The sequence below is a fragment of the Sparus aurata genome, chromosome 17 (assembly GCF_900880675.1).
Source record: "Sparus aurata chromosome 17, fSpaAur1.1, whole genome shotgun sequence".
NCBI lineage: Eukaryota > Metazoa > Chordata > Actinopteri > Spariformes > Sparidae > Sparus > Sparus aurata.
The window spans coordinates 12,340,782-12,364,144 of NC_044203.1; the positions used below are offsets into that span (position 1 = coordinate 12,340,782).

At 43.8% G+C, this 23,363-nt stretch overlaps 2 protein-coding genes across 5 annotated transcripts in view; both read left to right on the forward strand.

Annotated features, from left to right (window-relative positions):
- LOC115567664 (myelin basic protein) overlaps positions 1-21,525 on the forward strand; it is a 79,222-nt gene extending 57,697 nt beyond the window's left edge. Inside the window, exons 4-9 of the mRNA XM_030394473.1 lie at positions 1,737-2,288; positions 13,121-13,225; positions 13,411-13,437; positions 16,263-16,331; positions 16,468-16,486; positions 19,881-21,525. Coding sequence (XP_030250333.1) covers positions 1,737-2,035 — 299 coding nt within the window. The 3' untranslated portion in view covers positions 2,036-2,288; positions 13,121-13,225; positions 13,411-13,437; ... (1 more) ...; positions 16,468-16,486; positions 19,881-21,525. The remainder of the gene's footprint in view (positions 1-1,736; positions 2,289-13,120; positions 13,226-13,410; positions 13,438-16,262; positions 16,332-16,467; positions 16,487-19,880) is intronic.
- On the forward strand, positions 1,950-21,525 carry LOC115567665 (myelin basic protein-like). Of its 4 annotated transcripts, XM_030394475.1 has the most exons (7): positions 2,137-2,288; positions 13,121-13,225; positions 13,411-13,437; positions 14,292-14,321; positions 16,254-16,331; positions 16,468-16,486; positions 19,881-21,525. In XM_030394475.1, exons 1-6 carry the CDS (start codon positions 2,169-2,171, stop codon positions 16,468-16,470), a joined length of 363 nt encoding a protein of 120 aa, XP_030250335.1. In that variant the 5' UTR covers positions 2,137-2,168; the 3' UTR covers positions 16,471-16,486; positions 19,881-21,525. The 4 variants fall into 4 exon arrangements, with proteins under 4 accessions (XP_030250337.1, XP_030250335.1, XP_030250334.1 ...); XM_030394477.1 differs by lacking the exon at positions 14,292-14,321 and having other exon boundaries at positions 1,950-2,288; positions 16,263-16,331; XM_030394474.1 differs by lacking the exon at positions 16,468-16,486.
- Positions 21,526-23,363: the final 1,838 nt, after the last annotated feature.

A 23,363-nucleotide genomic window follows, 5' to 3' on the forward strand; every position in this document is an offset into this window, starting at 1 on the left:
TAAGTGTCACCGTGCATTGGGTTGAAAATCCATACTTATAGGAGTTATTTTAGTGACACTGGGCTCTTTGTTTTTCTGTAATAACTATGCAGCTCTGACAATGGGCCACTGTTTCAGCCAATATTAGCATGCAGATTCTCTGGTGTAGTGCTACACCATTTCGGCCAGTACAGTGTGTATATTGTTTTGGGGGGCAGGAATGCACTGGATGTCCTCGGCTGTGGGAGCTGGCTAACTTAATGGATAGCTGTCAAAGTGGACGTTAGAGACACAGCTGTATTTCTCTCTCATTGGGACTAATATGCTGAAACATGCATTGTTCTGTCATAGTTGCACGGCTGTTGCAAAGGTGGTGCAGCCTTAAAATGACAGGTTTCTGTTTATTGTAGTGTCATTTTTAAGAAGCTCCGGTGACACTTAATGATAACCATCATTAAGAAATGGTTAATTAAACATCAATAAAACATTGGTTAGGGTTAGGGTTAATGAAATGCTTTATAAACATGTATTAAGCAGTTGTAAAGTTTTAGTAACACCTTTACAATAAACATTTGCTTCACAAATGGTGATAAAGCATTTCATTGTTAACACTCAAATAACTATTGATTGACTATAAATGTATCATTTAGTCATGGTGGTTATTAATAAGTTGCTTTTTTTGTGCAGAGTTCTCAGGGATCATTGAAATGCTTGAAAGTTTGAAGTGAAATTGAGGTGGGATAAAATCAAGGCCTTGAAAGTTTTTGAAAACAGACATAAATAGTCATGGGTCATTTAAAGAGCTTGAATTTAAGTATAATGTGCAAGAATGGAAACTGAAGATGTTTTGATCGTTTCGTTTTTTTTCAGTTAAAGTTAGTAAAGAGGCCAGATTCTGCTGTCACCATATGTGTCTCAAGTAGTTTTCTGCCATCACTGTAACAGAGCGCAGTGAGGAGTGTTTAAAGCTTTCTCTCTTGTTAATATCTGCCTGCTGGCTCTCACTTAAATTCAGAGTGTTGTTACAGCAATCAACCTTGATCCGTGTCTCAAACCGGTCCTTGAACTTGATGAAAATGGAGTTGGAAAGTCCTTTTAAAGCCCTTTAACTGATGGTTAAGATAATGGATTTTATTTATTTTATTTTTTTTTACATGTGTTATGCCCACAAAGTGCCAAGTACAGTAGCGGTGGTTAAACATTTAAACACTTCATTACAAAATTACAGGTTATTTTGCTGCTCGGACTGTCAGAATATTCTGCCTCCTCTCCCAACTCTCCTCAACAAATGTACTCCCTTCTTGAAGCACAACTAAAATTTTTCATGACCATCCTGCCAAAAGAAATCTGCATACATGGACATCTTAATAAAAAGCGTATCGTAGAATAAGTAAATGACAGAGGATGTGGGAGCACTTTTAATGCACTGTTTTCTCATTAAATGTAGGTGGGGATTGTGACAATACCTGACACTACACTGATTTAACTAGAATATAGATGGTGGTGTCACTGACCCAAACAATAATTAGGAATTAAGTTGAGACTTTTCAGTTGCTCATATCTTTACTCTCACACTCTTATCGTTTCCTGTTCAGCAGGTAGGGTTCATTCAAGTTCAAATGTGAAGCTTTAGCTCTGCTGGTCTCTGCTGCAGCAGGAAGGGCACGGTCCTGTCAAAAGGGCCCATTGTGCTGCTGTGGCTTGTTGTGTGCCATGCAGGCCCAAGCCCATAGATGACCCTTGTTGTTTCTGCGCAGGCCTGGGTGAGGCAGATGCAAACCAGAACAATGGCTGCATCCCGGAGATGCCGGCGGTGACTGACTCCACGGGCGCTGAGGGCCCCCACCAGCCCTGGACCCCCGCCAGCACAGCTGACCCTGACGCCGCCACACCACGCCCCCACCTGGTCCGCCTCTTCTCCCGAGATGCCCCGGGCCGAGAGGACAACACCTTCAAAGACCGACCCTCCGAATCGGACGAGCTGCAGACCATCCAGGAACACAGCGGAGCGGCTTCAGAGTGTGGGTCGGAGAGCCCCGAACAGGACTTAGAATAGGCTTGCTTTTTTTTTTCCTCCCTCCCTCTCTTTTCTCTTTTCCCTCCTCTTTCTATCGGTCTCTCATTTAAGAGAGCGACAAGAACCCCACATTTGACAAATACAAACATACTACCAACCAACTAGCACAACCATGGCATCCGCAAGCAGCTCTGCACAGGCCGCCTTCGGGCTGGGCCGGAGGAAGAAGGCCCCCGGCCTCCTGGATCAGATTGGAAACTTCTTTGGTGGGGACAAGAAGAGGAAGAGCAAGGTGAGGAAGCAGGGAGAGTCGATCTCAGTTCATTCTGCTGATTCACTCCCAGAATCACTTTTTACTTCTGATTCTTTAACAGATCTTGTAAGAATTTGTTGCAACATATTTGTCATATAGATTTGTGTTGGTTTTACTGTTGTTTTTAATGGTGTACCCAAGTCTGTCCTATGATTCACATTAACTGTGCTCATGAATCGTGACTGGATAATGACTTTGGGTGGGGTTTGTTTTATTTGAAATGTTTTATTACACAGAGGCTGTGATTTTGAATCATTTAAGGATGAATCTCTATATTCTGGTTTTCTTTCATTTGAATGGTACTGACATTAGTAGCATCTCTCTCTTCAGTTAAATTTAATATATCCGTTGTAGACGTGATTTGGTGGAAGTGTTCTCTCGTTGCCGCCGTTACGCAGTTTGTTTATCGGAACATTTGTCAAACTGGACTTGAGAACAGCCGAGTTTCAGTTCAGGTACGTCTCTAAATGATGATGCGAGAGACATTAGGTTCATGCCTGTGTCATTTAGCTGTAATACTGGTTCGTGATTTTGCATTAGTTACTCTGCTCTCTGGGGGGATCTTTAAACATCTGTGATAAGAAACTTCACTACTGTTTGCACGGTCTAGCAGTCTGCTAAGTCACTTTCAAAGTTAATAATCACATTATGCTACAAATGATCAAAGAGATATGAGATGTATATTAGTATATAACGACATAATATTAGAGTAGGAGGAGTATTATCACTGCCTGTTTGGAAATATATACAAGCGTCTGCATCCTATAAAGTAAGAACAGGCTTATCTTTGCAGGCAAGTGATTATGGGGCATTAGAGCCTGCCATGCTATTAAAAACTTTGTACTCTAGTGTTGTCATGATAACCTAAGTATAAAAAACCTTCATGATCAGGCCCACTTAAAACAAAAAACATGAGTTTTTTTTGGTTAAGTGTCCATTTCTGCTGCACGCCTGGCACCAGTATGTCCGTGACTGTAGACAGTGCTGATGGGCTTCTTGGCACTGCTGCCTCGGCTATTAAGAACCAGGCTGCGGCTCTGTTGGCCCATTGGTCAAGCACTCAGCGATGCCCTCTGGAGGTGGGGATTAAATGGAATATAACAGCTTCAGCCCGGAACATGGTGTAAAATACAGATTTCACAGCAAAGTCTGGGTTATCCTGACAACACTACTGCAACACGCTGAACCCCAAAGCCTCTTATAAGTGCTTTCAGGAAGAAGAAATGGAACTGTTGCTCCGTATGTTCCATCATGAGCCATGTTTGCTCATTTCAAGTAATCTCTGAGGACATTGTCGATATTGGTTTCAAAGGAGAGCTGTGCTGCACGGAATTTAATCCTGTGGACAAATAAATTCTATATAAGCTTTTTTTTCTCTGCCCAGCTAACGGTGCAGAGCGTCGAGCAGAGCGCTTCGGCGAGGTAATGGCAAAGAAATCACTCCAAAGCATGAAAATATGCATTTCCCCCAAGCCTTACGTCCATTATGAAAAGGTGTTTAGGATTAAACTGATTTTATTTTAACTGTATGCTACAAAGCTTTTCTTTACCCTGTTCTACTGATTAGATGTTGTTTTGCTTTTGTAAAATATTGAAACGTTCAGGGAAAAATGTCAACAGAACAACTTGTGAAGCTTTCATTCAACATTGAGGCTAGCGACCAATTTTCTCCAGTATTCGTCAAACTTTTCTTTACGTCATAAAATTGTACATTTCTCTCTGTAGTGATGACAAGTTTACTCAAACAAAGTTGTAGAAATATATATTTATGTATTCACCAAGGGTTTGCCTTCTAATGATGAGCGTTCACGCCTCAGGTGAATGACAGACAGGTTCGCCCCACCTCGGTTGCCTCTTGCAAAAAAAAAAAAAAAAAAAAAAATCAACCTGCACTAACTTCCTGCTGCAAACACATACTTTTTTCAAGCCAGAACTCATCATGAAGACAGATGTTTTTTAGCCTGATTTCTGATCTACTCTGCCTGTCTGTGTGCTCCTCTCAGATGTTCTTAATGCATACTTTTACTTTACAAGGCTGCAGTATTAAGTGTCACTGTTCTCTGTTGGATCTTGAGTATGCATGCTTGTTTGAGAATGGTTTTAATATTCGGCAGGTGTGGAGCTTTTTGCAAACTGATCCCTTGTGCTTTTTATGTCCTCTGTCTGGTTTATTTGCATAATCTGAGCCCGAGTCTGGGCTTTCTGGAAAATGTTAAAGGGGAATTCCTGAAGTCTTAAACCTGGTCCCTATTTTGACATGTTTTAGTGTGTGAATGCTTCATACTTACCAAAAGGTTTGGAATCGGTCCAGTAGATTGCCTCAGCTGGCAGCTGCAAAACAGCCTCAACAGCTGTGATGTAATCCTTCGGGGCAACTGTGACTGTCAAAGTTACGGCCGCTGCTTGCTGCTGACATTAACAGGCCGGGGCTTGTTATTCTACGTGTCTGACAAAATACTGTAAATGATTTTTATGGAGACGGACCTTTTTTGGTAAATTAAGAGATCCGTTTTGTAACCAGAAACACTGCTGTTAAAGGAAAAGTATTGCTCTGAGATCTTGTGAGGGAAGTCGTTACAGTTGTTGCTTTATCTAGATCATTAAAATGTGTTAATTAAGTCAGCCCTGACTTAGAAATAAATCTAGCTGGTAAACTCCAAACTCCAGCTCTTTCAAACGTCATCTTCCACAAACAACTTCCCTCGTGTGAGATTTCAGAGCGAGACTTCTTCATGAGCGATGCTTGTGTCTCTGGATACAAAAAGGATCTTATCACCGACCAAAAAAGGTCTATTGCTTCTGTAATGTTGACAGACACCTAGAATTACAACCTCAACCTGTTGGTGGCAAAAACAAGCACTCTGAGTGGACGTAACTTTGACAATCGCAGTCGCCCCGAAGGATCACATTGCAGAAATTCAGCTGCCAGCTGAGGCGATCTACTGGACCGAATCCAAAACTTGTGGTAAGTATTAATCACGTGCACACCAAAACATTTAAATACAGGGTCCTGCTTTAAAAATATCAGAATTTCTCTTTAAGACGGTACACATCAGATGTTTTATAAGTTGTGAGATAAAGCCAAAAATGAGGAACTCAAGTCTCAGGACATGAAACATCTGCAGGAAATCTGCATTTGAATACTAACACGTTTTTGATCATTTCAAATTACAGTAAAGGACAATAGCTATTCAAGCAGAAATGTGGGATATCTTTAAGTGTTAATTTGCATATTAATTTGTTGAGTGACGACAGAATCAGTCATGTAATTCATTATTTTATATGCCTAAGAATCAGGCTTTAGTAGAACAGCTCACAGTCCGAACCAAAACTTGTGTGATACTGTACTCTAACCCCAGTGTCTTGGATGACGAGGGGGGGTGTCGACGGCTCCCCCCCCCCTCACATCCGTTTGCTCACCTCAGGTTCACGTGTCTTTAACCCGGTCGGAGAGTTTGTCTGAACCAGCAGTGGATCTGTGCCGATCCCTGATTTGTAACGCCTTCAAAAAAACTTTGCAGTGGATACTTGTCAGCGTTTGTATCTGTTGTGAAGTGTTGTGACCGTTGACCTGTTCCTAACCTGATCCTGTTCTCAGCTTTTTTTTTTTTTTTTTTGATTATTGCTTGATTAAAACTCTTTAACAACACCCTCAGCGCTCTCTTTGTTTTGTTTTAATCCGTGTCGGGCTTAGTGTCTGCCTTTTGGGTTTTTTTTTTCCTTGTGTTGTAAAAGTGTGATGAAGTGTTTTAACTGCTCTGCTAACAGATGGTTACTTCAATTTCTTTTTGTTTAGCCTTAAGCAACGAAGAAAAACAACGCATTGTAAAAACTTCCACCATTTATTCAGTTGTCCTGGGGTTTGTCTACAGTGTCAGCCTTTAAGATTACAGTCTTAAAGACAGATGAATATATTCGAGAGTTCAGGCAATCGCACAAAGCACTGCTAAACAAAAAGAGCTATCAGAGAAGGCTTAATTGAAAGCACAGCTACTGTTTATCTCCAATGTGATAGGACTGAGTAATGGATGACTGGCTTGACTTGTTTGTCTGAGCCTGAAGATGAAAATGCAGGACGAGAAAACAAAACACCTTTCAGTCTTTCGCTCACAGTTTGCCACAAGCAAATTTGTTCTAGTTTTTACCGGAGGCGGGCGCAAATTGGAATTCATTAATTTAGAGCAGATCGGAGAAGAAGTGTCGCCGCATTTGAGTCATTTAACGCCCGCCTGGAGACTTACATTCGCGTGAACAGCAGCATGTTCGGGATTACTTCGACAAACAAAAGGCAACGGGGTTCATTTGAGAAATTCAGTCGGTACGGGCTCATTTTGATTTTCCATTTAAGGTGTCGAAATGTTTTCGTCCCTCGGTTAGATGGACGAAGAAGCAAGTACTGTCAGGTACCCTGCCGCAGAAAATAGCTCCACAATAAAAAAATAAAAAAAACACCTTCTAGGAATTTGGACAGACATACGTTGATTTAAATACAAGCTGCAAATGATTGATACTGCAGAACAGCACGAACAGCAGGTCTGTCTGTAGCCTCTGATTTCAAGAATTAAAGAAATGCAACTCATGTTTAAGCATTTCAGACGTTTTGTTCATCTTCACAAATGAAACCACGCACGATACTCAAAGTCCAAATGCAGTCGACAGACGTCAAAAGCTAAGACTATGCGAGAAAATGGACTACAATGGTGGTCACCGTCATTACGTTTCCTACTCCACTATACTATTCAGACTTTACTATAAATGGATCAGCCCACAAGTTAGAATAGTTTCCTGTAAAGACTTTCCAGCAACCAGCTTCTTTTAGACGTGTTAAACTCTTAAAGATTCACGTGTGGGGTATTTACTGACGCATTTTATCTCGTCAAACAAAATGCTAAAACAACAGACCTTATTTCGGCTATCTACCGAAGCGCATTCAAAAACCCCATCGACATCGAGTGCACTAATGGTAACTTATTTCAGGGGTGTTACGACTCATTCCTGTGGCATTGAGTGAACTCCAGTTTAAACCTTAATTTCTCAGACAATACGTGAATCGGATTGCTAAAACTAAGGCAAACCCCAAAAATGACTACCCTTCTGAAAAAAGAAAAATACGCCCCTCTGGTAATATACATGCGGTCCCTAGGAAAATTAGGTTGTCCTGTTTTTTTCCCTCATCAGTTCTATCCAACGGCACGGATAATTGCTCAATTTGCCTCCTTTATTATTTGGTGCGAGGCAAACGACCGGATTTCCTTCCGAGGGGAACAGCGAGCTGCAGCTGCCATGTTTGTGTATCTCCACTGCACAGACAAACTGATGTGTTTGTCAGCCAAATCAATTGGCCCTGCTCTCCTCCTACTAATGAATCTAAAGGAGCGGAAGTACAAAAGCAGGTCCTCTGTTCGAGCGAGGATGCACAGTGGAACAATAAAGGGCAGGCAGGCTACTTGCAGAAGAAGTTACTGATGGATATGTGCCGTCTCCTCTCGTCCAGTGCCGCAGGGTGGCATCCCTGCGTCTAGGTAATAAGTAATAGGGTATCTCCACGCAGTTTGAGTGTGAAATGAGAGTGGGAGCTAAAGTATTTTCTCTGATGTTGATCTATGAAGATAATGATGAAGATTATCTTCCCCCTCAGCTCCAGATTAATTATTAAACATCATTTATAATGAAGCAGGTTCCTGATCGGGCTGTGACCTCTAACCTCAGAGTAGACAGATGTGATCATTAACCTGCACTTTGGGATGAAGTGGGCAAGAATGCGTTGGCGCTCATTCCGCGTCCTGAATCCAGATGTCTCACTTTCCTCAGCCTCAACTGCTATTATGTATGTGTGAGAGCAGAAACGTCTGAGAGCTGCTCAGCAAACTGTCTAAGGTTTTAGAAATAGAAAGGGATAGTTCGACATTTTTGAAAAAAACAATTACTAGGTGTGTGGTGAATTTGCTTAGCTTAGCTCAGCTTAACATAAAGACAGGGAACAGGGAAACAGCTAGCCTCGCTCACCAATCAGCAAGTTTTATATTTAGTATTGAAAAAAAAAAACAAAACAAGATATAATGTTTGATTTTGAAGCTATAGTGTTCATGGTAGCCTTACTTTTAGCAAGCTGTAGGGATTGAACTGGCACAACATTTTCTAGGCCTACATAATGTATGTTTACAAATTCTAATTTCTGTGACTATTAGAACAGTGTTTCTAATTTTGAGTAAAATGTCTCATAAACTGTTGGATGGATCATCATTTGATTTGGTACATCCATGTTGACCACAGGATGAAATGTAATCACTTTAATTTGTCCAGGACTTAAGTTTATGTTCAAATACCTGTAAAACTAATGAGCACCCTGTCAGCGTTAGCTGTGCTTTATGTTAAGTTAGCATGCTAACATCGTTAACACAGCAGCCTACCTGAACATTTCGTTCCCTAAACATTAGACTATACTACCTACCCGCATCATCATTGTAAGCAATTTGCCAAGCTAGCATTAGCATCCAGCTCAGGTTACCACGGTTAAGAGAGCCATGCTAGCTATTTAGCCCCATTGTCTGGTCTTTGTTCTATGCTAAGCTAAGCTAACCTTCACCTAACCTCGTCCGAGTCTCTGCAAAAGAGGGTAGGCTCATAAACTCATCTCCGAGAATACTGAACTACCCTATAGAAGACATTTAAACGCCCTTTTGTCACGTCAGAGAGTTAACTTACTGCTTTTCTCCACTGCAATTTATGTCTCTTGTCAAAAGGATAAACTGAAAAGGAAAACAAAACAGCACCAAGCACCAGAAAACACATCAGAAATCCAAAGGAATGGTCACAACAGCGTAGTAAATAGTAGAGTCTATACAAAATGCACACAAATTGTGTGTGTGTGTGTGTGTTACAGGGGGATGGAAATGAGCCCTTTCTTTGTGTAGTTTAGCGACTTAAACCCATTATAGGACCACTGAGGCTGGGCAGAGTGCCTCAGCCTCCCCGCTGGAGATTTTAAAAGTCTTTATCATCTTTAGCAGCGTGCCAAGAAGCTAATGGACACCCAATTTACATGTTATTTTTTCCACCTCCTTTAAATATGAGTAATATTCACTCAACACTTGCACTTAAGGCAGAAAACATGTTACAAAGCAGAAAAAGGGAAATGAGATGTGGGAGCGTCTCACATCAAAGGGAAAAATCGAGACTGTACCGGCAGAATTCATGCAGCATTATTTGATCTCCTATTTCCTCTCGCATCTCTCCCCTTTTTTTTTTGTTCTCTCCGCTCCTTACCCTGAACAAAGACCCGGCAGCGGCGGCCGAGGTTGCTCTGTTTTCTCCCCTCCCTTTCATTTCTGCCTCCGTTTCCCATCATTTACAACTGGACAGAGTCGGACACAAGGGGAGACACACGCTCACGCAAGGGGGCATCATTAGGGGGGTCAGCGACGACAGGAAGTCTTCAGGATTTACATCTATTCAGAGAGTAGGTTTTTTTTTTTACACACACTGTAAATGTTTCTCAATGGAAACAAAGTTCTCTTTATGTAAGCCTGTGACTGTCTGTCTGGATATCCATTTGAGCGCAACGTTTTTTTTTTTGTCCTCTCCCTTTGTGTTCCCCTGCCGTGTTGATATAATTGTCTGTCAGTCCATTTTCACAAAAAAAAAAAAAGAAAAAACCCATGAAAGATGATGGAGGTGACGTCTAATCTCGCACCGCGTGTCTATCACATTGCGTAAATGGCGGTGGCGGTGAAAGTTTCCCCCCCTTGTCAGTTGCCTTGAGCTTCTTTGATGTGAGATAATGGATGTGAGTCAACAACAGCGCCCTCACACACACACACACACACACACACACGCGCACACATATAAACACACATATGTTTTCCAGTTACATTAACAGTGTCAGAGAGAGGGATGAATGAGGTAACATTAACAGAACAGACCGAGTGTACCGAGTGGGTGGAAATGAGTTTGCTCTCCCGTGGGCTGCATGTTGCTGATGGCATACCGTTATTAGAGGAATCATACCTTTCCCCTTCGGTGTGTCTCTGCTGTTTGTATGTGTTGATAGCGGAGTTTCTCTAATGCAGCGGGACCTAGAAAAGTCAGAGCCCATCGACCAGTTAAGCACTCGCGCTGACTTGCTCTTTGTGAAGTCGAACTTCGAAGAACGCGGCCGCATCGATTTGCACTTTGGGAGACGATTACCCTTCTTTGTTGAGATCGAGCCGATTGACAAGAACATACTGGCATCCTCAGGCACTCGTTTGTCGCATTTTAATTTGTTTTAAGCACCTCATGGCTGAAGGCGTTTGTCAGTTTGGGATAAGGGCCAATCCCAGAGCCCAATGGTCCCACATTTCTAGGACATTTTCAAAAAAGGTCTTATGTTCCTACATTTACCTTCAATTTAAGGGTTAGGGTTAGGCTAGCCCTGACCCTGCCCTAACCCTAAGGAAATGTGGGAATATAGGGCCTAATTTTGGAAAAAAATCTTAGAAATGTGGGAACCTGGGGCTGTGGGAACATAAGCATGCTCCCGGAAAAACAGTCAAACAGACCAAATGTCTGAAGACTAGGCTGGCCCGGATCTAGCCACAGGGATTATAGGCCTGAGCCGAGGGCCTCCCAGCCAGTAGAGGCCCAGACGGAGCAGGAAACAACATGAAATGCGTCCATGAAAGCAACATTCTCTTCTCTTTTGTAACTTCAGTGAGTGGGTAAGGTCACAGCGTTCCGTAATAATTGTCCTCACTGTTATCCGCCACACGTAGCCCACTACCACTCAGTCTTTATCCTATCCAAAAGCGTCCTCATATGTATCACATAGTAAACTCGTCCCTCTCATGTGTAAAAGATCTGCACTTAGCAGCATAATGTAATTACCCTGTTAGATAATCATCTGATCCGATGCTGTGTCTTGATGAAAAGAACCGCCCCGGCTGCTTTATATACTGTATAATAGGGCTGTTGTGCAACCTACAGATCCATTCAAAAGTTAGGTCAAGGTCCATGAATTACTGGATGTTTCACAGGTGAGTAACCCCGTTTACCCGGCACGAGTGGTTTTGTAAAATGTCAACAGTTCCACTGAAAGGTGAATCGTTTATGTAATATTGTTGTTTTTCCTTTTTTAAAAGGTAAGTACACACATCACCAGGACAACCCACTCAAATGTGTGTAGTATTCATTCGTGTAATTGCATTGGAGGTTATTTTCTAAAGAAGTGCCTGTTAGCACTCTCTTCTTCATCACCTTACCTCAACAGATAGCTGTATACCTATTATTATAACTGTTCATAATATTTTTTATACTTTATAAATATCCATCCATCCATCCATTTTCATCCGCTTATCCGGGGCCGGGTCGCGGGGGCAGCTGCCTGAGCAGGGACACCCAGACCTCCCTCTCCCCGGATACTGCCTCCAGCTCTTCCGGGAGGACCCCAAGGCGTTCCCAGGCCAGCTGGGCGACATAGTCACACCAGCGTGTCCTGGGTCTTCCTCGGGGTCTCCTCCCGGAGGGACATGCCAGGAACACCTCCCGAGGGAGGCGTCCCGGGGGCATCCGAAACAGATGCCCGAGCCACCTCAGCTGGCTCCTCTCGATGTGGAGGAGCAGCGGCTCTACTCTGAGCTCCTCCCGGGTGACAGAGCTCTTCACCCTATCTCTAAGGGAGCGCCCTGCCACCCTGCGGAGGAAACTCATTTCGGCCGCTTGTATCCGGGATCTTATTCTTTCGGTCATGACCCAAAGTTCATGGCCATAGGTGAGGGTCGGAACGTAGATTGACTGGTAAATCGAGAGCTTCGCCTTTCGGCTCAGCTCTCTCTTCACCACGACGGACCGATACAAAGACCGCATTACTGCGGCCGCTGCACCGATCCGTCTGTCAATCTCACGCTCCATCCTTCCCTCACTCGTGAACAAGACCCCAAGATACTTAAACTCCTCCACTTGAGGCAGGAACTCTCCTCCCACCTGGAGGGAGCAGGCCACCTTTTTCCGGTCGAGAACCATGGCCTCGGATTTGGAGGTGCTGATTCTCATCCCAGCCGCTTCGCACTCGGCTGCAAACCGCCCCAGGACATGCTGGAGGTCCCGGCTCGAAGGAGCCAACAAGACCACATCATCCGCGAAAAGCAGAGATGAGATCCATTGGCTCCCGAACCAGATCCCCTCCGGCCCGTGGCTGCGCCTAGAAATTCTGTCCATAAAAGTAATGAACAGAACCGGTGACAAAGGGCAGCCCTGCCGGAGTCCAACATGTACTGGGAACAGGTCTGACTTACTGCCGGCAATGCGAACCAAGCTCCTGCTCCGGCAGTACAGGGACCGTACGGCCCTTAACAGAGGGCCCCCGACCCCGTACTCCCGGAGCACCCCCCACAGTATGCCACGAGGGACACGGTCGAATGCCTTCTCCAAGTCCACAAAACACATGTGGACTGGTTGGGCAAACTCCCATGAACCCTCGAGCACCCTGCGGAGGGTATAGAGCTGGTCCAGTGTTCCACGGCCAGGACGGAAACCGCATTGTTCCTCCTGGATCCGAGGTTCGACTATCGGCCGAATTCTCCTCTCCAGTACCCTAGAATAGACTTTCCCGGGGAGGCTGAGGAGTGTGATCCCCCGATAGTTGGAACACACCCTCCGGTCCCCCTTTTTAAATATATATTATATTATTATATATTCTTTTGAAACGCCCTGAAACTGTATATCAACATCTTAACCTACATCCTAAACTTTTGGAAATAACATGTAGGTCTATTGTTCCTTTCCTTTCCTTTCCTTTCCTTTCCTTTCCTTTCCTTCCTGTCTCCCCCCTGCAGGGATCTTTCCGGGGCGCTCTCTCTCCAGGCCCTCAGAAAGCCTCTGCCACTTCCCCACGTAAGCGTGGAGCAGAAAACGCTGTGGTCCATTTCTTCCGCACTATCGTGAGTAATATGAATAACATTTGAAGCACTCGCAGTGTCTATGAATAGGAATAGTCCCTGCAGTGTTTCCACCGTCCCCGTCTCTACCACTGTCCCCTCCATGTTTGTCTCTCTCCTCTTCCGTCACGTTCTCATGTCTCACTGTGTCCAACCTCTTTTCCTCTCTGTGATTAACTCCTCTTCAGGTGTCCCCTGCCCCTCCTAAATCCAGGGTGAGTCTCCTTTTATCTATCGCTTCCTCTTCAAATTGAATTTTGCGCTCACACATGGAACCAAAAAACATCATCAGTACCATTATTATGGTTGATTTTTGACAGTAAATATAACCAAAAAACAATCAGTGGAGACGGTCAGGGTTCAGTGTTATCGTTAAACACTATCTCCCAGCATGAGATATGAGACTTAATGCGGCATAGTTGTAGAAACGAAAACATCATATTCTTTCGTCAGGGCAGACACCGTTCAGATCACTGGAAACTCTCATTTCATATTCATCATAACAGTTGAACGTCCTGCTGCAACGCTGAAATTTGATCACAGTGTCGCATCTGAATCAGATCAGATGAAAGGGCTCCTGTTTACAACCAGAAAGTAAGAAAGAAAGAAAGAGGGAAAGAAACAGAGAAAATATGCACAAATGATCGTCATGCGGGGGTGGGACTTCAGAAAATTGACGATAACAGCGGGCAATTTCATCTGAAACCCATTCGCTGCAACTCCAAACCCAGCACATAATCTGAACACAGTGCATTTCAGGCTTTGTTACTCTGTCGCGTATTCTATCCGTTGTTTTTCTATATGCTGTATGTCTTCTGAATGATTCTAAATGTGTGCTCTAACTTTGTGCTCTCTCCCGTGTGAGCATCTGCCTCTCTCCTCTCCCCTTCCCTCTCTTCCTCATCTGCTCCTGCCTCTCCCCCCCCGTGACCCTGCGACCTTCCCCCCCTGGACGGACCCTCCTCTCCTTCCCATCCCGCCTTTTGCGCCGAGTAAGACACACATTTCTACTTGTCCCCGCTCCTCTTTTACGTCTTGTCCTTGTCTCTGTGTTTCTTTACACGTCCAGTGGAGAGGACTAGCAGCCAAGATAGGCCTGGTAGGTGGTTTGAAAAAGACCGCAGGTATCATGCCTAATCAAACTGAGGGGGTGCCTGTGAGGTCATCGCCTAAAACGACCTTCGCCTGTGACTCTGATTTCATTCAGTCTCCATCTACCACCTCAGCCGCTGTAATCTGTCCACACATCAGCGATAATGTCCTCATTTCCTTCAGACCTCAGTCCATTTTCAAACACATCAGCCCCATTTGCGAAGCCCCCTGACTTATCCATATGGTCATGTCCGTATATTGTACATTCTCGATAACACAGGCATTGTTCCGCTCTTCATTATCACATTTTCATTTCAAAAAATGCCTCTGTGGCCGGCAGAGGTGAGGCTGCCTTCTGCTTCATCTGTTATCAGCCTGTCATTGCAGCTCCTCATGCATGTGTGTGTGCGAGTGTGCTTGAGCTTGTTTCTGAATCACGGAGCAGCAGAGGGGTTGTCGGGGGTGAAAGTTGACTCAGATAAAGGAAAACTCTCCTCAGGGACACTGAGGTCTGACATTTTCTCTTCCTGAATTTATATTTTAAGTTAAAGGTGCAATGTCTAAGAATTCGTCACCTGTTGGATTCATACTAAAAACACTAGGGGGCAGCTGAGTTACTGATTTAAATTCTCACGGAAGTTATGTGAGTTATGATAAATTCGGATAAGTCAAATCAAATCATTTTTTGTATGTATATACCCACAATCACAGTCACATTGACTCAGTAGTGGGTATTCAGGATCAGTTTATGTGTTTGGATTTTATATGGTATTATTAGGGCGAATAGACAAAATTCACAGGAGGGCTCCGGAACAAAATGAATAATTTGCCGGTGAAACATAAAGTTCAGCTAGCCTAATCACCAGACGACACGTAAATTTTGTTGTGTGTCATGCCACATTCACATTACATGTCAGAATGTGGAGCGGGTAGCAGTGCTGTCGCAGCTGCCAAGCCAGAGACCACTGTTCGAGACTGCGTTTCAACATTTAAAAGCATGATATTTTTAATGACACAACTTCTAGCCATGTTTGTGGCAACAAATTCATTTAGTTTATGACGAGAAACCTGGACGATTTGCAGCCAAAACCAAGTGGGTTTTGTGCTTATACCTCATCAGACAGAAAGCACAGCGTCGTCACAACATAAAATTGAAAACTGAACCTAAAAGAGATATAAAGTTTCAACTAATCTGTGGTTTATAGACACATACATTCCCAACATTTATTCTGGCGACTGGTTTGGGTTCTGCCCCCATCACCTCTCCATTCATTTTCACACAGTCCCTAACTGTTCTTAGAAGGAAATTTAAACTTAAAACCAATAACTTTTGTACACTTTCATGGACACTCGATTAGACATCAGCGTTTCTGTTTTTCCCACATGAAAAGATAAAGACTTCGAGCCTTATTAGCTACTTACATTTCTTTGGTTTGTTTCACCCACCATCAGGCAGTGAATTAATCAGCTCACTGAATGTCATTAAGACGCGATGGTCAAGAAGTGATTAGCATCGGCTGTCATGCTTTGTACCAGGCACCAGCTTCCACAAAAAAACAACCAGAAAACTTTTCCTCTTCATGTCGAACTTTGCTGCTTTGTAGCTTTTCCACCTCATGCATAATTCACACAAAGTACCTTGCCAGAAGTGGAACACAGTTATACAACAGAAGTAGGGCAGAATTGGATTGCACCGTAATCAATACCTAGCCTTCTCCGATATTTTGGAGTTTCGTTGAGCATGCCAATTGCTTTACTCCCCAGACACCCCGGAGAAGGAGTTCTTCAGTATTATATTCTACTCTCGCCCCCTCCGCTCACCCCCAATAAATTGAAAAGGAATCTGGGGCTCTCTGTAGGAAGGTCAGCCATGTCTGAACCCCCTTGACAAATATCTCAGAGAGTCTTAACACACTGATTTCTGTTCTCCCCCTGCCAGGGCAACCAGAAGTCACAGTCCGGTAAAGCCAAGAAGGCCGGTGCAGGGGAAGGCACCCTGACTAGGATCTTCAAAATGGTAAGAAACCGCTTGTCAAACGCGAGTTATTTCCCGGCAGCTTCTCTCCACTTCCCCTTTCCTGGAAGTTAAAATCACAAAGTAAAATGGAACACTTACCTAACCACTCTCTTGCCCCTGTTCCTTTCTGCCTCAGTGATGATATCAGCAGCAGAGTGAGTAACCGATACGCGATTGGAGGGATACTTGAGTTTAACTCACTCCGCATTTGTTTGATATGCTTGGAAGACATCCTAATCTCATTACTACTGCAGCAGCAGCAGCAGAATAATAAGAGGCTTTTAGAGACAAGATTGATCTTAGTGCATGCTACGAGCTTTAAGCCAGCGCTGATATAATCATGCTGAAGATGGTGGATCCAGTTGGGGCTACAGCTAACATACATATGCTTTACAGGATCGCTTCCCGATCGCTTAAGCACAGTGATATAACATTGTTACGCAATCTCATCGATCAGTTGCCAAGCACGACTGTGTCCCTCAGGTCCCTTGGAGGACTCACTGCGCAAACATTTTGGGCAGAATAGAAAACTGATCATTAGCAGCTGAAAATGCTACCATTTAGTAATGTTCTAATGAAACTTTTGGCAGTAGCTGTAGCAACATCAGCCCCCTCACCAATTAAATGGAACTAGATGGCAATCGGCTTGCGGAGCTCAAAGCACCCTAAAAATATATTTTGGGAAAATTAAACAAATACGTCTCTTTCCAGAAATCATGACCTGGTGACTCGAGGTTATCCCCAAAACCCCGTTGTGAGCAGTTTCACGCAAGAACTACTTTCTTTGGACTGAAACTCCACCTGCCAATCCGTGACACTGCGCAGATTCATCTTCTCATGGATGAGAGGCTAGCTGACTGAGCTAGTTAAGCTGGCTAATGTCACAGCTCAGCCGAGGAGGACGCCATTAATGTTTGTGTCCAGCGGCATCACGAGCACAAACCAAGAACGTGACGTTGTCCCTCCATAGATGCACACTTCCTTCTAGGTGTAGAAAAGGAATTAGTTCCTACATGAGGCTGCTCACAACAAGGTCTATGGATTACCTTGAGTAACCGGATCATTATTTCTGGAAATCATTTTTTGGCACTTTAAGCAACACAAACTGATTGCTGTCTAGCTCCATTACATTTAAGAGAAGGCGGGCGAGGGCACAAGGAGTAGCAAAGCGAAAGAGAGGTTCACAGAGAACCAATCTATATGCAGATGATGTCATTTTCTACATCCATTACACCGTGCAATCAGTACTGACTTCATAACGGCAACTCAAAGCAAAAAAGATGTCCAGTGCGTGTTTAAATAACACAGTTTGTCATCAAGCAAATGTCACCAAAAGACTGTAAAGGTAAGCTGAGAACAATCCTGTCAGCTAATCAAAGTGTGCGCAGAGTTAGTCGGACGTGTCAGCGGTGACGTAACGGACTGCTGGACAGAAAGCGTATTTTGGTTGGAATCATTTTTTGATAGAAAATTAAACATCAGAGTTCTTTTTAAGAAAAAAATAAAATCTGCACTCAAGTAACTCTAACAGGCCGAAGCTCGAGTAGAAACTGATTGATGACTGAGTGATCCGAGGTATTCAAACACCAACACTCCACGTTCAGTTCGATGGCGCATCCAAAGCTCCTCCACTTCCCAGTTCACACAGAAGCTTCTCATTCGTTGATTTGTCGCCGTGCGTCATAAAAAAAAGAAGCGGCGGTTCTCCTGCTCTGCCAGTTCTTTCCGTGTCAGGTTTTAATTAGCCGGCCGCTCTCACTGTACCTGAGAGGAGTTGGTTAAATCCAAATTTCCCCGGGGCTTAGTCCTCATCTGTCGTAGCTAAATTACTGTCACTGATCTCGGAGAGATGAACAACCCCACAGACTAAACTTCTGGGATGCTCGCCTCACGTCTTTCATGGAACAGGGTTGGATCAGTGCCACCGCACTGTCGCTTCCCTTTCATGAACAGGCTCCGCGGTCTCAAATGGGAACAACAATAAAGCCACATTAACTTTTAATTAATGTGTGACACGTTCTTTTTAAAATTCACTTGCCTTTCATTTTCAGATGCCGCACTGCGTTTTGCTCACTCGTGACAGATAATGAATTCCGTCCGAAATAGCTACAAGAAGAGATTAGAACAAAAGCTCAGTTCCCCGCAGTCGTTTCATGAGGGGTAAAAAAGCTTCTCACAAAACGGATTATCTTCGTGAGCGATCCTCAAAGATTTGTCTCATTTGTATAATCTTTGTGCCTTTCTGATCAGCTACTCTTCCTACTACTTTTTTATTTGAATGAGAGAGTGGGATGGGGGAAACAGTACAATGCCGTCTCGGAGCCGGCTTTGTGACGATGAATTGGGATGTCTAATCAGAAGCTCCGGGGACAAAAAACAAATAAAAAGTGGAGATTTTGCCTCAGGAAGGATGCAATGCCTGAAACCCACAAAGAAAACACATCTGAAGGATCTGTGGAGCGATGTGTAATTATCGATGGCCAACAGATACAATGCAAGCTATTTTCCTAAGAAACCATTGTTTTCGCTTAAGGTCAAACACAAGAGGACCTCCCTCTGACATAAGCGTGTTTCTGTAGGTTCTGCCAAAAAAGGAATTAAAGCACGGGAAAGATAAAATACGGAAAAATACACGTAGCAAATAAAAATGATTAGATTCAGCGGCTTGAAATGTTGACCTGATTTCTCATCAGTCTGAATAATTACCTTGTGATTATTTCTTAATTACTTTATCAAACATTTGATTAGGTTCCCTGTCACTCTGAATCGGCTTTCTCTGAAGTTTGACTCGGAAAGTCAAACATTGTCCTCATTATCTCAGCAGTTTGAATTAGCGTCACATCATTTTGACTCAATATGAGTGTTTTTTTTCTTTCTTCATTACTGATATTTCATTTGTCTCTTCTCTGTTTCTTATTTGTACCGGCTTCCATAACTCCACATCGCTGCAGGCCTGACAATTCGCCGACGGACATACTAACCTGCTTATTTCTCACATTAAAGGGCCGCTCTGACTTTCCGACGTTCAGCCCTGGTCTCCTTATTAGGCAGAAGAGATGTTTGTAACTTATTTGAATGGATGAAATACATTCTCTGTTCTCCCCAGCAGCCTATGGAAGAGTTCACGCAGAAAGGCAAATTAAGACATGGTCTGTTCGCCGTCATGCTGGTGAAGCTTCATGGTCCACAAAACATTTCTGGAGCTTCACGGCAAAACAGTGCAGCAGTACTTTCCTTATCAACTGAAGTGACTTTTTTTTAAAACAAGCTCCAGAAATGTTTTGTCGACGAGCAACTGCATTTTCATTGTTGGGTGAACTTTTCCTTTCTGTTTTTTTATTTTCCGCACAGGATGTGTTGTTAGAAAAGGAAATCTCTGTGTGAAAAGTTCCTGTACGCAAATTACCGATTATTTACACACTTTTAGTGTAACGACTGGTGGGCCGGGCCGGACTCCAGCAGCAGCATCAGAGTGGTCCTTCAGTGCTGAACAACGTAAAGCGCCGCCCCTCCTCTGTGTACTCATCGTGTGTCTGCTCTGTGTTGCAGGGAAGCAGGAGTGCTTCTCCAGCCAAACGCTGAGGTCCCTTTCTACAACCCCCTTCCAACAGCACGAGGGCAGACGTTCAAGAACTTGGGACTAAAGTGGGGAGAAAAAAAAAAAGAGGAAGAAAAGGAGGAAATCTCGTCACCCCTTAAACACACCTCCCCCTCCACCTCTGATAACACTCTAATGTAACGCTAAATCCTCCCTCGACTCCCCCATCACCGCCCCATCCCCCCCCTTTTTGGCTGGTAGATAGCGACACAATCTGTTGCCCCCTCCCCTGCATGCTTTGTACTGAGTCTGTGCAGTCATCCTCATCATCGGTGTGAACTGTTTGCTGAATTCTGATCCCGAAGCCGCTCACATGTGCAGCCTGAATGACCTCCTGACCCCCCCGCCGTGGCTCTCCCTACATGTGCTTGAGTTTCTCTGGACGTCTTCGACGGTTATCTCTAACAAAAAAAAACAAATGGAGCGGCTAAAGCGGAGCAGGCCCGGAGCAGAAGAAGGTTTTCGGCCGGTTGCGAGTCCGACTGACTCGACCGTCATTGCCGCTTGCTGATTGGACGAAAAGACCCGGGTCGCTTCTGTTTTAGCAGAGAGCGGTTTTCTGTCTTGTCGCGCTTGTCTTCGTCGTCGCCCTCAGACCTCTCTTCCGTGTTTGAGTTGTGTCTTGTGATCGATTTAACGTTGATGTGAGAGCCATGTGGTTACTTTCATCCAACCCCCCCGTGTCTTCGCTTGTAGTTAAGTGTCCCGTCGTGAATGTGATGTCGATCTATGTTCGTCATTAGGGCCTAAGGCTGGCTGTGGATTTTGTGGTAAAACGATTTTTGAATTTCTAAAACCTTCTAAATCAGTTTTTATGAGAATAGTCACTGAACCAAAAGAAACAGATAAATTTGTCATTTTCTAACATGTTATTTCCTTTTTTCAGATAATGTCATTCGCTAACTTTCCTCTTCATATGTAGAACTAAACCCCTCCGTAGTGCGCTGCTGATTCCACCTCTTATAAACTGCCAGACTCTGAATCTGCAGCGTTAACGCCAGATTCGGACCTCTCCTCTCTGCTTCAGTGTAGTCTAGGTCTCCTCTTTCTTCGTCGTCACCGTTTCTTATCTGACGCACCTACTGTAAATTCACAACCGCAAGTGCCTTTTCCTCCCCGACTACCAACGACAACGTGCTGTGTTCCCTCCCCTCCCCCTCCCCCTCCCCCACCCCCAATAACTGGAAGACACAAACAGAAATTTCAAAAAGGTGCTCTGTGACTAACTCTGTGCAGGTTTTTCTGAAAAGAAACAAAACCAAAAAAAACAAAAGGTCAGTCTAAGAAGAGCTCGGCACTTCCACTTTGTGCTGTTTGGGGAAAAAAAACCATTCCGTCTTCAAAAGTACAGCAAGAAAAAAACAAGACAGCAGGCGTGTGTGATCTGTTAGCGTTCGTCCCTCCCACTGTTTGTGCGTGCTTGAGCCTCCCGAGTGCTGTGCGGTGTTTCCTTTTTTTTTTTCTGAATGGATCCTCTGGATGAATGTAAAAGATTCCTCCTCATTGTTATTGTATGTGTAATAAAAAAAAATAAAAAAAACATGACCAGCCACTTAACTGAGAATAAAAAGAATAAAAATTATAAAACCACCTCTACTCCCGGCCTCCTGAAGTGTGTGTTTTTCGACGGCGGACGCTCTGACATAAAGAAAAACAAAAAACAAAACGCTGAAGTGGATGGAGTGATGTTACTGGGTCAGGTCACTGCATCAAAGCAGGCGAAAAAACAAGGCTTGACACAGTTCCTTTCATTACAGACGAGCTCATGACTCATTTGGTAATCGCTATTCAAGCCCGCGACTCACGACTGGAGCTGGATGGAGCGTGATCCAGGCTCAAGTGGAAGCCCACTGTGGCCCTGAAAAAAAAAAACATGAATGAAACACACACACACAAGATCTCCATTCATCATTCATATATGTCATTGTCTCTGAGCGGACACGAGGAGGAACCGATTTCACATTTACGTTTCATTACAAAACACATGTGGGTTGTAAAGACGGTAGAAAAAGGGCATGTGTGCTGAGAGAAGGGAAAATGTCAGCTTCTCGGGGATCCTGAGGGAAATCAATCTGACATTCTGGGAGGTACACTTACTTTCTCGCTGAGTGTTCAGACACTTGCTGTGTCTCAATTCAGGGGCCGCATTTTAGGGCCAATTACGTCGAAACGCCGCGCGAAGGCTGTCCCAACTCGAAGGCTCCTTCCAAATGCAGCCCACAAATGCGGCCTTCATTTGCAAAGGCCAGGTCCTTCGAAGGATGCAGACCCTGAATTGAGACACGGCAGATATCACTCCACTGTGTGGATCAGAGCAGTTAGCTTACACCTGGCTTGCCGTAATGACTATAAACAAGGCGGGTTACCTGATCCAAGGCAGGTCTGAGTAACAGATCTGTGAGTTTGAAGACTTATCAGAAACAGCATGTTGGTTTATAAAGATATGAAACAGGATTATATACCCCTGCTGCAGGTCTATGCTGGTTTTTCCAGCAGGGACATTGTTTGTGCCTCAAACAGTGACCTTAAGGGGCACTCTGTTGTTTTGGAGAGGAAATGCTTTGTTCTTGGTCGCCCCATATCATGCTAGTTAGGAAACTGTGTTTATTTGGGAACCCCTTTAAAATACTCAATGGCACCGTTTGAGGCCAATTAGCTTGAACGTCCTCACAGTCGCTGTCACTTCATGTTGAAAGCTGGTGAGGGCGAAGAGGCTTAGATGGGAAAAAAAAAAAAAAAAAAAATGCAATTTCAATCAGTTTAATGAGGGGATGAGATCAGAGTAGATAATTACGGTGGGGCGAGCAAAATGGTGCATCTAGCATGTTTTAACTCATTAGAATTTTTTTTTTAAAGTGATGGGGACAAAATTGGTCATTTCAAAAACTGAGGAAGGTTTTAAGTGCTACACTGGCTCCACTGAGATACCTGGGGAAGCCAAAGTAAAATGACTCCACTGATGATAAACAAGGACGGCATGAAAGGCCAAGCTAGACATTTCCCCTTAATTCCAGTCTTTGTGCTAAGATAAGCTGAGCTAATCATCACCTCCTGACTCTACAGGCGCCCTGTGGAGATTCCTCATAACATAGGAACATATGTGATTACTGTTCTCACCATACTTGAAAATACTACAAACCCTCCATGCCTTTTAGCTCAGTGTTTCCCTTCCTGGCCTTGCTGACACACAACTTTGCTCACTCTATTAAATTACTAAAAATAGCAAAAAACGACAGCAGTGCTGTGTTTTTTGCTGTCTGCGCACTTTTGTGACACACATGAAAACATCGTTCCATAGCTCTGCTAGAGGTCAAAAGGTATTTTTTTTTAACACACAGGCACTTAGCTGTTCCACTATAAGAGGAAAAACAAACAATTTGGATCATCAAGACAAAATGAGTTCTCTAAACAATCAAAACAAATGCAACTTTAAG